Genomic DNA, 14,898 nt, shown 5'->3' on the forward strand with positions numbered 1-14,898 from the left:
AATACATTTACTAGTGTATGTGGGGATGGGGAGTGCATGCTGGGAGTTGTAGTTTTGTAAATGTCACAGAAATTCTCACCCACTTAGAGCTGGCTTACAATTCTATTCCTGGTGCATGGGCCTCTGAGTAAATCCAGTGCAGTGTACCCAGGCGGGCATTTTAATAAGGGTGGCATTATTTTAATGGTTTCTCCCAGGGGAGGGGGCATGTGCTCTTAGGGATACCACACATGACACACTGTCCAATTCTTTCATGCAAAACACACACAATAAAGATTTGAAAAAAAAATAAAAAATACAGTAACACGGGGTCACACAAAGACCCCTCCACAGTCATAACAGAGAGACCACCACAGCACGGAGCAGGCGTCACCGGCACGGTAATAATAATACCTGAATCCTTTCTTAGGTAAAGTGTTTCTATCGAGATGCGGATCACTGCAGCAAAGCCAAAAGAGGAGAGAAAACTTCAGAGATAGACAGGAGCCGCGTAAGACGCACACACAGACGTGCAGACTGCGCGGACACCAGGAGCGTGCATAGTGAAGACTCACAACAGTGAGACATGGAGGTGCAAACATGAGATGTTACTTTGGACACTTATTTATAGAGACTGATCAAGGCCCCGAAGCAGGAAGGGGGGGGGGGGGGGGTTGATAAAGTTTCATGACCACCTCAGCTCTGCTACATCTGTTCATAAAGTTTTTTTTTCCACTGGCAAAGATGAGCTCATCCCATAAGGCCGGCCATATACGGGCAAGATCAGATGAAGGTTTAGGGGGGAACTCCGATGATTTCATCAGTAAAACCAGAAGGTCATATCCAAAGCATGGAGGAAAATGATTCTGCAAACTCCAAGCAGCCTTATACCCTATAGATCTATCTAATTGGTCCCTATTCTTTATAAAGGGAAAGCTGATCTACTATTGTCTTCTCTATCTACAGGGGAGGGGAAGGTTGAGTTCCTATTATCTTCTCTATCTACAGGGAGGGGCAGGCTGAACTTCTCTTCTCTTTTTTTTATCTACAGGAAGGGAGAGGCTGAGCTCCTATTGTCTTCTCTCTACAGGGGATGGGGAGGATGAGCTCCTATTGTCTTCTCTATCTACAGGGAAGTTGGAGGCTGAGCTCCTATTGTCTTCTATATCTTTAGGGAGGGGGAGGCTGAGATCCTAGTATCTTCTCTATCTATAGGGAGGGGCAGGCTGAACTCCTCTTGTCTTTTCTATATTCAGGGGAGGGGAGGCTGAGCTCCTATTGCCTTCTCTATCTACAGGGGAGGGGAAGATTGAGTTCCTATTATCTTCTCTATCTAAAGGGAGGGGGAGGCTGAACTCCTCTTCTCTTTTCTATCTACAGAAAGGGGAGGCTGAGCTCCTATTGTCTTCTCTATCTTTAGGGGAGGGGGAGGCTGAGCTCCTATTGTCTTCTCTATCTACAGGGGAGTTGGCGGCTGAGCTCCTATTGTCTTCTATATCTTTAGGGAGGGGAGGCTGAGATCCTATTGTCTTCTCTATCTACAAGGGAGGCAGAGTTCCTTACGTCTTCTCTAAGTACAGGGAGGGGGAGGCCGAGTTCTTATTGTCTTCTTTATCTACATGGAGGGGAAGGCTGAGCTTTAATTGTCTTCTCTATTTAGTGGTATTACATCTCACTGTAATGCTGTACAGACCACTTCCCATCAGGAAGTCTTAGTTTATTTTTACACCTAGTGGCCAGAATGAAAACCACAAGATTACAGGATTATTTTATAATCTACACCAGTGTTTCCCAACCAGTGCACCTCCAGCTGTTGCATAACCAATGGTTTTGCAACAGCTGGAGGCACACTGGATGTGAAACACTGGTGTAGACGGTGAAATAAAAAAATTTGGTAAGAAAAAATCTTACAAAATATAGGTCTTATTCGGATGACACATTCTTTAGAGGTAAGTATATATTAACTAGGGTGTGTACATTTATACATTTATTACACGGTAAGCCTGTTTTTCCTTTATGGGGTATATATTTATTTAGGGGTATACATTTATATGGGGGTATACATTTATATGGGGGTAAGTATATATATGGGGTTATACATTTATATGGGGGTATACATTTATATGGGGGTAGGTATTTATATGGGGTTATACATTTATATGGCGGTATACATTTATATGGCGGTATACATTTATATGGGGGTAGGTATTTATATGGGGTATACATTTATATAGGGGTATACATTTATATGGGGGTATATATTTATATGGGGGTATATATTTATATGGGGTATATATTTATATGGGGTATATATTTATATGGGGTATATATTTATATGCATTTATATGGGGGTATATATTTATATGCATTTATATGGGGGTATATATTTATATTGGGTATATATTTATATGGGGTATATATTTATATGCATTTATATGGGGTATATATTTATATGGGGTATATATTTATATGGGGGTATATATTTATATGCATTTATATGGGGGTATATTTATATGGGGTATATATTTATATGGGGTATATATTTATATGGGGGTATATATTTATATGCATTTATATGGGGGTATATTTATATGGGGTATATATTTATATGGGGGTTATCGGCTGTGCAGGGACAGAAGTTATCTGTATTCTGCACCCCGGGAATGGTGACCTTATGTGACCTGGAAGCTGGGATGACACACGACCTGGCGTCCATCCAACCCCCGAATACAGCCGGCGGGGAAAACACCTCTCACTTATAGGGCGACACGGTTGGGAGGTGGAGGAGTCCTGGCTGAGGAGAAGACAACATTTTTATATTATTATTATTATTATTATTACTAGTTCATAACGTAAATATTTTGTTGTATTTTCTAAACAAGTGAAGATTAATTATTATTTGTTTAAATATTTTAAGAATTTGTTGCAGTAAATAAACAAGTGAAGAATTGTTATTAATACTTGGACACTACAACAAATTCTGGAAATATTAAACCAATAAAAATAATAATCATTCTTCACTTGTTTGGAAACTACAATTTTTTAATTGAAACAAATAATAATAATTCTTGACCTGTTAAGAATCCTTTAAAATTTTAAACAACTAATAATAATAATATTAATAATATAATTTAAATAATAATAATTATATTTTTTTATCTTTCTGAGCATGGCTGGGAGCTGTAGTTCTGCAACCTCTGGAGAGCCAGTAGCTGTCAGGTCACGCAAGGAGGAGTTGTTTTAGAACAGCTAGAGAACTTGCGGCTGTGCGGGCATGCTGGGAGTTGCAGTTTTGCAACAGCTGGAGGCACACTGGTTGGGATGCACTGCACCACTGGGACCCTGGCTGTCTGGCCATGCTGGGAGTTGTAGTTTTGCAACAGCTGGAGGCAAATTTGTTGGGAAAAACTGCACTACCAGGACCCTGGCAGTCCGGGCAGCTAGAGAACTTGCGGCTGTCCGGGCATGCTGGGAGTTGTAGTTTTTCAACAGCTGGAGGCAGATTTGTTGGAAAACACTGCACTACCAGAACCCTGGCTGTCCGGGCATGCTGGGAGTTGTAGTTTAGAAACAGCTGGAGGCACACTGGTTGGGATGCACTGCACTACTGGGACCCTGGCTGTCTAGCCATGCTGGGAGTTGTAGTTGTGCAATAGCTGGAGGCAGATTTGTTGGGAAAAACTGCACTACAAGGACCCTGGCTGTCTGGACATGCTGGGAGTTATAGTTTTGCAACAGCTGGAGGAACACCGGTTTGGAAATACTGACTTAGGGAATAATGTAGTGTAAAATATTTTGACAGTGACCCCAAGACAAGTCATGATGCAGACACACAAGACGGAGCTTGCAGAAAACAGGACGATTGTTGTAAAGCACGTGAAAATGGCGACAAACAAGAGACGTGATGACAGGCTGAGGGACGGACGGGGGAGGGGCGGTGAAGCCGCATGCCACAAAAAAAAAAAAGAAAATCAAGCAAAAAAAGTTTGAGAGTTTGATGACGGCGCGGCCCGGGAATAAGGGAGCAGGAACAGCGCAGGCTGCAGGTGATGGGACACTCAGAGCGACAGACACCGTTACCTGTCCTGCTTCCTGGGGAGGGTGTTTCTGCTGAATTTAGGACTAGCACCAGGGGAGGAGAGAGGGCTACAAAAACGGGGAAGAGGGGGGGGGGACAAATTGTGCAGAAAAAAAAAAAAAACATAATTAGTCAATTATTAAGAAAAATAACAATGAAAAAAAAAAGTTTTAGAATCAATAAAGAAAAATGAAATAAAAAGTATCAAACAGAATATATGTGTATTCACAAGCGTATTCTGAAAAGCTTGGCAACTTAGTTTTAATTCTTCAAGATCTCCGCTTGCTGTCAGTGAATAGGAAAGCTGAATTAATAATTCTGCTGCTGTCTATAAAGAGCACTCACCTCTCGGACATGGCGGTCTTCACGCTATTGGTCCTCACGAAGGCGGATATAGAGTCCTCCCGGGGCGAGGCCGTCAGGGCGCTGGGCGAGTTGTTACTGCTCAGGGATATGTCAATGGACTCACAGCTGGTGTGGAGGCTACTGACCGACTGGTAGCCCAGACCGTCCTTACTGACCGCGGAGGAGCTGCTGGCGTTGGTGCCCCATGTTAGACTATTAGAAGGTGCAGAGTGAGCGGAGCCGGGGCTGGACGCCAGCGGAGACGTGTTCAGATCCATATTTTTACCGTACAGCGGGCTGCTACCCCCGCTGCTTAGGATACCGCTGCCGGAGGGGGAGTCCGGGTGGGACTGGGAGTTTAAGGTGGCGTGGGGGTTGGAGATAATCATTGAGTTTTTCATGTTCTCCGAGGTGGTGACCGGACCTTGTTTATTCGGCTTACCGCCAAAAAGCCTGTGAATGAAAAGGATATAGACATCAAAACACCATCAATGCAGACTGATACAACACAAGTACAACAAAATAGTCATAACACAAAAGGACAACAAAATAATCATAACACAAAAGTACAACAAAATAATCATAAAACAAAAGGACAACAAAATAATCATAAAACAAAAGTACAACAAAAAAATCGTAACACAAAAGGACAACAAAATAATCATAACACAAAAGTACAACAAAATAATCATAACACAAAAGTACAACAAAATAATCATAACACAAAAGTACAACAAAATAGTCATAACACAAAAGGACAACAAAATAATCATAACACAAAAGGACAACAAAATAATCATAACACAAAAGGACAACAAAATAATCATAAAACAAAAGGACAACAAAATAATCATAAAACAAAAGGACAACAAAATAATCATAAAACAAAAGGACAACAAAATAATCATAACACAAAAGGACAACAAAATAATCATAAAACAAAAGGACAACAAAATAATCATAAAACAAAAGGACAACAAAATAATCATAACACAAAAGGACAACAAAATAATCATAAAACAAAAGGACAACAAAATAATCATAACACAAAAGTACAACAAAAAAATCATAAATTTAAATTCTGTGCAAAAATGAATATATACCTATATATAAGTATTTTCACTTTCTAGCCTCATAGTGTTGTGGCCACAGGGAGGAGAAGCCTGTATCTTGTAACCCCCCCCCCCCCCTTTCAATCATGTCCCCATTGAACCTACTTATTGTTTTTTCCTTTGGCAGGTACTTTGGGGAACATTTATCAATGTTGGTGTAAGGTAGAATATTTTTTTTCCATGTTTGCACAGTTGCTCAAAATTTACCAAAAAGGTGAACAGGACTTTAATTTTAGAGACCAGTGAGCTGCAGAGATTGGTTTAAGCCAGTGTTTCCCAACCAGGGTGCCTCCAGATGTTGCAAAACTACAACTCTCAGCATGCGTCCCCTCCCCCCAGACTCCTGTCCCCTCCCTCCAGACTCCTGTTTTCCTCCAGACCCCTTTGTCCCCTCCCTCTAGACTCCGTCCCCTCCCTCCAGACTCCTAAGCCCCCTCCTCCAGATTCATCTGTTTCTTCCTCCAGACTCCTCTGTCCCCTCCCTCCAGAGTCCTCTGTCCCCTCCCTCCAGACCCCTCTGTCCCCTCCCTCCAGACCCCTCTGTCCCCTCCCTCCAGACCCCTCTGTCCACTCCCTCCAGACCCCTCTGTCCACTCCCTTCAGACCCCTCTGTCCACTCCCTCCAGACCCCTCTGTCCCCTCCCTTCAGACTCCTAAGCCCCCTCCTCCAGATTCATCTGTTTCTTCCTCCAGACTCCTCTCTACCCTCAATATTCCTCTGCTCCTACTCAAGACTTAAAAATCCAACTGCTCAATTCTTTATTTCCCTAACATTCTGTTTCCCAACCAGGGTGCCTCCAGCTGTTGCAAAACTACAACTCCCAGCATGCCCAGACAGCCGAAGGCTGTCCGGGCATGCTGGGAGTTGTAGTTTTGCAACAGCTGCAGACACCCTGGTTGGGAAACATTGGCTTACGCAGTGCTGCTATAGAGAAACATTAAGGAGGTCTTCCAGATTTTACAAAGCAGAAACAGCGCCACTCTTGTCCTTCAGGTCGTATGTGATATGGCAGTATTTCCATTGAAGTAAATGGAGCGGAGTTGTAATACCATACACAATGTGAGAACAAGTGTGGCGCAGCACCCTGGAGGCACCCTGGTAGGGAAACACTGATTTGAGCTTTATGCTCTAGCATCTGACACTTTTGTACATGTCCTATTAGGTGGCGTAGGTTTGCGCAAAAAAGTAGGCTTTGCGTAAAAAATAAAACACTTCTAAAGTTACCGGTAATTTGCGCAAACTATAAATACAGCTCCACTGCAAAAAGTGGGGTACGGTGCACCAAACAGTAGACAACTTTGAAAGACGTTCTACCTAAAATTGCGCAAAAGAAAAAAATGCGCAAAATTTGCAGGGACATTTAGAACATTGAAGTGGTGTAAAGCTAATGATAAATGTCCCCCCACTGGGGGAGATTTTTCAAAACCTGTGCAGAGGAAAAGTTTTCCATAGCAACCAATCAGATCGCTGCTTTCATTTTGCAGAGGCCTTTTCAAAAATGAAAGAAGAAATGTGATTGGTTGCTATGGACAACTAATCAGCTTTTTCTCTGCAATGGTTTTGATAAGTCTCCCCCATTGTGTCTATTTTGCTTGTATTTCCAACAATTGGTCCCCTGATGAACCCCACATTACTCTGGTTGTACATACTATGCTGGAGGGGGGTGGGGAAACATGTTGGGAAGAAAAGTAAAAATTTACAAATATGAGACTGTGGACATCGCATAAAAAATGTGTCTCTGACAAATGTTCACAGCAGCACAGAGGATTTCTCAAGATCTTGTGAGAGGTCACAGTGGTGCACCTGGAAGGAGCAGGGTCCTCAGCAGCACAGAGTATTTTAGGAAAGTAACGTGCTAATCTCGTGGCAGGTTACAGGCGGAGAGTTTTATAGGGAAGGAGCCAGCTGCCAAGCAGCATAGTGTATTTTAGAAGTGGGTAAAACTTTTTTTTTTTAAATGAACTGGTGCCGGAAAGTTAAACAGATTTGTAAATTACTTCTATTAAAACATCTTCATCCTTTCAGCACTTATTAGCAGCTGTATGCTACAGAGGAAATTCTATTCTTTTTGAATTTATTTTCTGTCTTGTCCACAGTGCTCTCTGCTGACACCTCTATCCGTGTTAGGAACTGTCCAGAGCAGCATAGGTTTGCTATGAGGATTTTCTTCCTGCTCTGGACAATTCCTGATACGGGCATCAGGTGTCAGCAGAGAGCACTGTGGAAAAGACAAAAAAAGAGATTCAAAAAGAAAAGAATTTCCTCTGTAGCATACAGCTGCTAATAAATACTGAAAGGATTACAATTTTTAAACAGAAGTAATTCACAAATCTGTTAAACTTTCTGACACCAGTTGATAAAAAAAAAAAATGTTTTCCACCGGAGTACCCCTTTAAATAGTGGAAGGAGTCGGCCCTACAGCAGAGTATTTTAGGGATTTGCCCATAGCAACCAATCACAGTTCAACATTAACTTGAGCTGTGATTGGTTGCTATGGAGAAATCACTGTGTAGTCAGCTAGAGACAGCTCAGCAATCAGGTCACATGTCTGACAACTGGGAGATGCTTTAAGGGGTACTCCACCCCTAGACATCTTATCCCCTATCCAAAGAATAGGGGATAAGATGTCTGATCGCGGGTGGTCCCGCTGCTGGGGACCATTGCGATCTCAGCAGCAGCACCCCAGACATCCGGTGCACGGAGCGATCTTCGCTCCGTGCAGGATGACTGACGATGCAGGGCGGAGGCTCGTGACATCACGGTCCGCTTGTGATGTCACTGCCACGCCCCCTCAATGCAAGTCTATGGGAGGGGGCGTGACGTCCGTCACGCCCCCTCCCATAGACTTGCATTGAGGGGGCGTGGCAGTGACATCACAAGCGGAGTGTCATGAGGCTCCGCCGCTACACCCAATGCTCTAAACAAAGCTCTGAACCGTGTTCAGACATCTTATCCCCTATCCTTTAGATAGGGAATAAGATGGCTAGGGGCAGAGTACCCCTTTAAAGGGGTACTGTGCTGCTAGACATCATATCCTCTATCCAAAGGATCTCCCGTAGCACCTGGTGTTATAAACAAACGCAAGGTTCCTGCAGCAGTGGTCGTGACGTCTTGGCCACGCCCCCTCCATTCAGGTCTATGGGAGAGGGCGTGTAACCGACATAGACATAAATGGAGGGGGCATGGCGGGACATCACGACCATTGCCTCCAGCTCTGAGCGTTCTGTAAAAAACGTAAAGAACGCTGGAGTGCCCCTTTAACTGTTCTCTGTTTCCTATAGCGACCAGCAGGATTTGACAGCAGCTTTGCATAGGAAAGGGGAAAAAAAAACGTAAAATAACTCTAAACCTATAGAAAACAAGCAGAGATGCAGACGTCAGATGTAAATAGTATGATTCTGTAACAGTGAAGATGTCGTGCTGAACTCCGTACCTGCGCAGTGTGGGGGACGACACATCGGGATACTTGCTCCCTTGTTGGCGGGCGCCATTGGAGACGCCCTGTGATGCCGGGTTCATCTTAATGGAGTTACCGGAGGCGACGCTCTCGTTGTCTGATGAAATCCCTTTTTCGCGGTCGGTTTGGTTCATCAGTCCAGACACAGAATTGTTCAGAGTCATCTTGCTGGTCTCTCTCATTTTGGGGACAGGCAGACCGGCTGACTTGCTGCTGATATTGGAGTCAATGCTGCTGGTGCTGGAGCGATTACCGGTGCCGCTGCGTGACTTGCTGGGACGCGGTAAACTGCGGTACTGGAGATTGGTTCTGGCACTGAGCTGCAGGTATCCGTCATCATTGTGCGATCCATCCACACTGGCCTTCCGGTTGTTGGAGGACCTGCCCATGAGGCCGGAAGACTTTGGCATTTTACCTAGCGTGGCTGAGCCGCTGGTGATGGTTGCCCCGCTGGTGGTGATTATAGGCATGCCAACCACCGTGCTCCCTGGCTTCTTAAACCCAAAGGTATTGGTGTTGGCCGTGATTGTCCTAGAGGAATTGCTCAGGCATTTCTTGGTCTCGTCCCCACTGCTGCGACCTGCATCTGACGGCGAGCGCTTCACCTGGCCGCACTTAGGAGACAGTCGTCCTTTCTCTGATACTTTTGCATCATCTGTTTTTCCTGGTGAAAAAAAAAGGCAAAAATAATAAACCAATGAGCAATAGAAGAAAATAAGATAATATAGATACTGGCCTGTATTATTCCCCAGTGCTGTACTCACTATTCTGCTGGTGGGGTCACTGTGTACATACATTACATTACTTATCCTGTACTGATCCTGAGTTATATCCTGTATTATACTCCAGAGCTGTACTCACTATTCTGCTGGTGATGTCACTGTGTACATACATTACATTACGTATCCTGTACTGATCCTGAGTTATATCCTGTATTATACCCCAGAGCTGCACTCACTATTCTGCCGGTGAGATCACTGTGTATATACATTACATTACTTATCCTGTACTGATCCTGAGTTATATCCTGTATTATACCCCAGAGCTGTACTCACTATTCTGCTGGTGAGGTCACTGTGTACATATATTACATTACTTATCCTGTACTGATCCTGAGTTATATCCTGTATTATACTCCAGAGCTGCACTCACTATTCTGCTGGTGAGGTCACTGTGTACATACATTACATTACTTATCCTGTACTGATCCTGAGTTATATCCTGTATTATACCCCAGAGCTGTACTCACTATTCTGCTGGTGAGGTCACTGTGTACATACATTACATTACTTATCCTGTACTGATCCTGAGTTATATCCTGTATTATACTCCAGAGCTGTACTCACTATTCTGCTGGTTAGGTCACTGTGTACATATATTACATTACTTATCCTGTACTGATCCTGAGTTATATCCGGTATTATACCCCAGAGCTGTACTCACTATTCTGCTGGTGAGGTCACTGTGTACATACATTACATTACTTATCCTGTACTGATCCTGAGTTATATCCTGTATTATACCCCAGAGCTGTACTCACTATTCTGCTGGTGAGGTCACTGTGTACATACATTACATTACTTATCCTGTACTGATCCTGAGTTATATCCTGTATTATACTCCAGAGCTGTACTCACTATTCTGCTGGTTAGGTCACTGTGTACATATATTACATTACTTATCCTGTACTGATCCTGAGTTATATCCGGTATTATACCCCAGAGCTGTACTCACTATTCTGCTGGTGAGGTCACTGTGTACATACATTACTTATCCTGTACTGATCCTGAGTTATATCCTGTATTATACCCCAGAGCTGTACTCACTATTCTGCTGGTGAGATCACTGTGTACATACATTACATTACTTATCCTGTACTGATCCTGAGTTATATCGTGTATTATAGACCTGTGATGTTCTTGGTCATCCTACCTGTCCCTGGTGTCTTCAGAGCTCCTGTGGTGGACTTGGTGCGGGGGCTCGTGATGCCCATCTGAGCAGTCATTCCCCTCCTCCAGGATCCTGTCTGGGATATGACCGTGTTCTTCCTTCCCGAGTTGCTTTTATCGGACTCGTCAGACAGGTCTGAGGGATTCTTCCTCCATTTAGACTCCATCTTCACTCCGTCGACATCCGATCTCTTCAAGTCATCGCCGGTCCAGAGTTGGTTGCGGTCGATCTGTAGATGTTTTTCTGTGTCGGTCTATAAAGGAGACATGAAAAAGATGTTATAAACATGGAATCTCTGCACAATGTGGTCAATACGTTTTGGCCAGTGAAGGGGGTTTTCCTTATTTTTGGGATCGGTTTCCTAAGTATTCGCTCATACCCAGTTCTCTTCCTGGGACCTCCAGCGATCAGATGAGATCTTATTGGGGGGTTTCATTTCCCAGCAGTGCCACCACAGGTCAAAAGAAACATAACTGTTCCCACTTAAATCAATGAGCTGTTTACAGAATGTACAGACAAGCTGGATCCTCCGCTCTTAATCGGGAAACCCCATAGTAGCTTTCAACTTTTAAAAAGCTGAGACAGTGTAGGATGCAATGAACCCTAAAATGTGCAGCTTCCTTAACATAATTGATGAAACCCTGCTGAGGAGTGTGTTGAGATCATCAGGTTGAAATCAGAAATCCCATTTAACCTTACACCCATAAACTTCTCCCATAGTAGCTGCTTGTGAAAACAATGGGAAATGTAGTCTGACCACACCAGCGTCATGAGGCTCCAGGTACTAGCAGACGTTAGTGAATTATCTGGTGCCCAGGAAAAGACCCAGACCATGTTTCCCAACCAGTGTGCCCCTGGTTGTTGCAAAACTACAACTCCCAGGATGCTCGGACAGCCTTTGGCTGTCCGGGCATGCTGGGAGTTGTAGTTTTGCAACAGCCTTAAGTGCACTGGTTGAAAAACACTGACCTTTGTGCATAGTGGCCCCTCAACTCTGTGTCGACTATGGATGTCAGAGGAAAGAAGGGTCGGGCAAGTGTCCCCCTGCAAAAATATATGTGCTAGTTTATTCGGGGATAGGGAGTGCATGCTGGGAGTTGTAGTTTTGCAACAGTTGAAAGCACACTGGTTGGGAAACATTGATCTTTGGGCACAATGGCCTCTCAACTCTGTGTCAACTATAGATGTCAGAGGAAAGAAGGGTCGGGCAAGTGTCCCCCTGCAAAATACATTTGCTAGTTTATTCGGGGATGCGGTGATGCAGAGTGCACGCTGAGAGTTGTAGTTTTGCAACAGCTGAAAGCATCCTGGAAACACTGATCTATGTGTACGATGGCCTCTCGACTCTCTATTGACTCTGAATATCAGAGGAGAGATCGGTCGGGCAAGTGTTCATCTGCAAATTAAGTGTTCTAATGTATACAGGGATGGGGAGTGCATGCTGGGAGTTGTGTTTTTGCTACAGCTGGAGGCACAAAGGATAGGAAACAGTGATCTAGGTCCTCTAGGACAGAGATAATTCAAAAGCAGTGACTGTTGAATGTTCATTGCCAAGGGCGGTCATGTAGCACGGGATTCTGCCGTTACTATACAGTGCACCTTTGTGTTCCTGGATTTCCTTTTTTATGCTCAGTAAAGGAGTCGGTTGTTTTGCTGTTTCTATAAACAAGACTACTGTAATACAGCTGACTGCCGTTACATTGACATGACAGATGTTACTGGGGGGCATAGAGCAGATAACGGTATCAGAACCTGAGAGTGAGTGCACACTAAGCCCGGGCAGTCAGACCCCATGCCGGCTCCGTATGGTTGGATGAGTCTCGGCAGACATTGCCGGATCTTATTGTATAACTTAGATAAAACACCACAGTGGAACTTTGCAAATTTTTCGGAGCAGCGTTCCTTTACCGTCATCTACGTTCGTCGCAGATGATATTGAAAAACAAAAACGTTGACACATCCCAGTGGAAGCTGGACTTGTTTCCACAACAATGTGGGATAAGAATGCTCGCCCCAAAATACCTGTGTGCTTACACATAACATACCGAAATGAAGAATAACCTACATACCGCAATCCACAGTGAGCCTGAAATGATAAGTGCTGCTCTGTGGTTGGCAGTAATGGCAGTAGGCAGCATTATGTGGCGGCACTAGGAGCTACAATGAGTCTGGTTCAGTGTGGCAGCTATCATGGGTAATACTACGGCCGCCGAGTCTACGATAACGAGAGGTTTGTAAGATGTGCAAGGGATCAGGCCCCATGAACCTGTCCTTACATCCTATGCCTGGAGAGGATATTCATTTTACATTGAGTCCCAGGCAACAGAAAATATAGAAGCCCCTATACACACTATAGGAAAGCTGGGTGGGAAGAGGCATAGGACGATATCAGGGGAATAAAGACATAGCAGAGGAGTCTGGAGGGAGGGGACAGAGGAGTCTGGAGGGAGGGGACAGAGGAGTCTGGAGGAGGGGACAGAGGAGTCTGGAGGGAGGGGACAGAGGAGTCTGGAGGGAGGGGACAGAGGAGTCTGGAGGAGGAGGGCAGAGGAGTCTGGAGGAGGAGGAGGACAGAGGAGTCTGGAGGAAGGGGACAGAGGAGTCTGGAGGGAGGGGACAGAGGAGTCTGGAGGGAGGGGACAGAGGAGTCTGGAGGGAGGGGACAGAGGAGTCTGGAGGGAGGGGACAGAGGAGTCTGGAGGGAGGGGACAGAGGAGTCTGGAGGAGGAGGGCTGGAGGAGGAGGAGGAGGAGGACAGAGGAGTCTGGAGGAGGAGGAGGACAGAGGAGTCTGGAGGAAGGGGACAGAGGAGTCTGGATGGTACAGAGTAGTCTGGAGGAGGAGGGCAGAGGAGTCCGGAGGAGGACAGATGGGTCTGAAGGAGGAGGAGAGGGGAGTCTGGAAGAGGAGGACAGAGGAGTCTGGAGAGAGGGGACAGAGGAGTCTGAAGGAGGAGGACAGAGGAGTCTGGAGAGAGGGGACAGAGGAGTCTGGAGGAGGAGGAGGACAGAGGAGTCTGGAGGAGGACAGAGGAGTCTGGAGGAGGAGGAGGACAGAGGAGTCTGGAGGAGGAGGAGGACAGAGGAGTCTGGAGGAGGAGGAGGACAGAGGAGTCTGGAGGAGGAGGAGGACAGAGGAGTCTGGAGGAGGAGGAGGACAGAGGAGTCTGGAGGAGGAGGAGGACAGAGGAGTCTGGAGGAGGACAGAGGAGTCTGGAGGAGGAGGACAGAGGAGTCTGGAGGAGGAGGAGGAGGAGGACAGAGGAGTCTGGAGGAGGAGGACGACAGAGGAGTCTGGAGGAGGAGGACGACAGAGGAGTCTGGAGGAGGAGGACGACAGAGGAGTCTGGAGGAGCAGGAGGACAGAGGAGTCTGGAGGAGGACAGAGGAGTCTGGAGGAGGACAGAGGAGTCTGGAGGAGGAGGAGGACAGAGAGTCTGGAGGACAGAGGAGTCTTGAGGAGGAGGAGGACAGAGGATTCTGGAGGAGGAGGAGGACAGAGGATTCTGGAGGAGGAGGAGGACAGAGGAGTCTGGAGGAGGAGGAGGAGGAGGACAGAGGAGTCTGGAGGAGGAGGAGGAGGACAGAGGAGTCTGGAGGAGGAGGAGGACAGAGGAGTCTGGAGGAGGAGGAGGACAGAGGAATCTGGAGGGAGGAGACAGGGAAGTCTGGAAGGAGGAAACAGAGGAGTCTGGAAGGAGGGGATGGAGGAGCTTGGAGGGAGGGGACAGAGGAGTCTGGAGGGAGGAGACAGGGAAGTCTGGAAGGAGGGGACAGAGGGGCCTTGATACTGTGACATACAAACCTGCTATCATCAGTAACGTATAGACGTCTATAGCAAAGGAGCCTGTGCTTTTAACCATTTATTATACTCCCCATAATGGTTATAAATAAAAGTTACATTCTACTTTAACACATGAGAAGGCGTTAGTGACCCTACGGGTTATTGTTGGATGTGCAGCAGCGGTTGATTTTCC

The 14,898-nt window shown here is 45.6% G+C and overlaps 1 protein-coding gene across 1 annotated transcript in view; it reads right to left on the bottom strand.

Moving 5' to 3' along the window:
* NAV2 (neuron navigator 2) overlaps window positions 1–14,898 on the bottom strand; it is a gene marked incomplete in the record, with an annotated part of 234,265 nt that overhangs the window by 42,310 nt on the left and 177,057 nt on the right. Inside the window, 5 exon segments of the mRNA XM_056527781.1 lie at window positions 394–438; window positions 4,060–4,125; window positions 4,403–4,855; window positions 8,949–9,636; window positions 10,905–11,175. Of these exon segments, the coding sequence (XP_056383756.1) occupies window positions 394–438; window positions 4,060–4,125; window positions 4,403–4,855; window positions 8,949–9,636; window positions 10,905–11,175 (1,523 nt within the window).

Source organism: Hyla sarda, chromosome 6, assembly GCF_029499605.1.
Source record: "Hyla sarda isolate aHylSar1 chromosome 6, aHylSar1.hap1, whole genome shotgun sequence".
NCBI lineage: Eukaryota > Metazoa > Chordata > Amphibia > Anura > Hylidae > Hyla > Hyla sarda.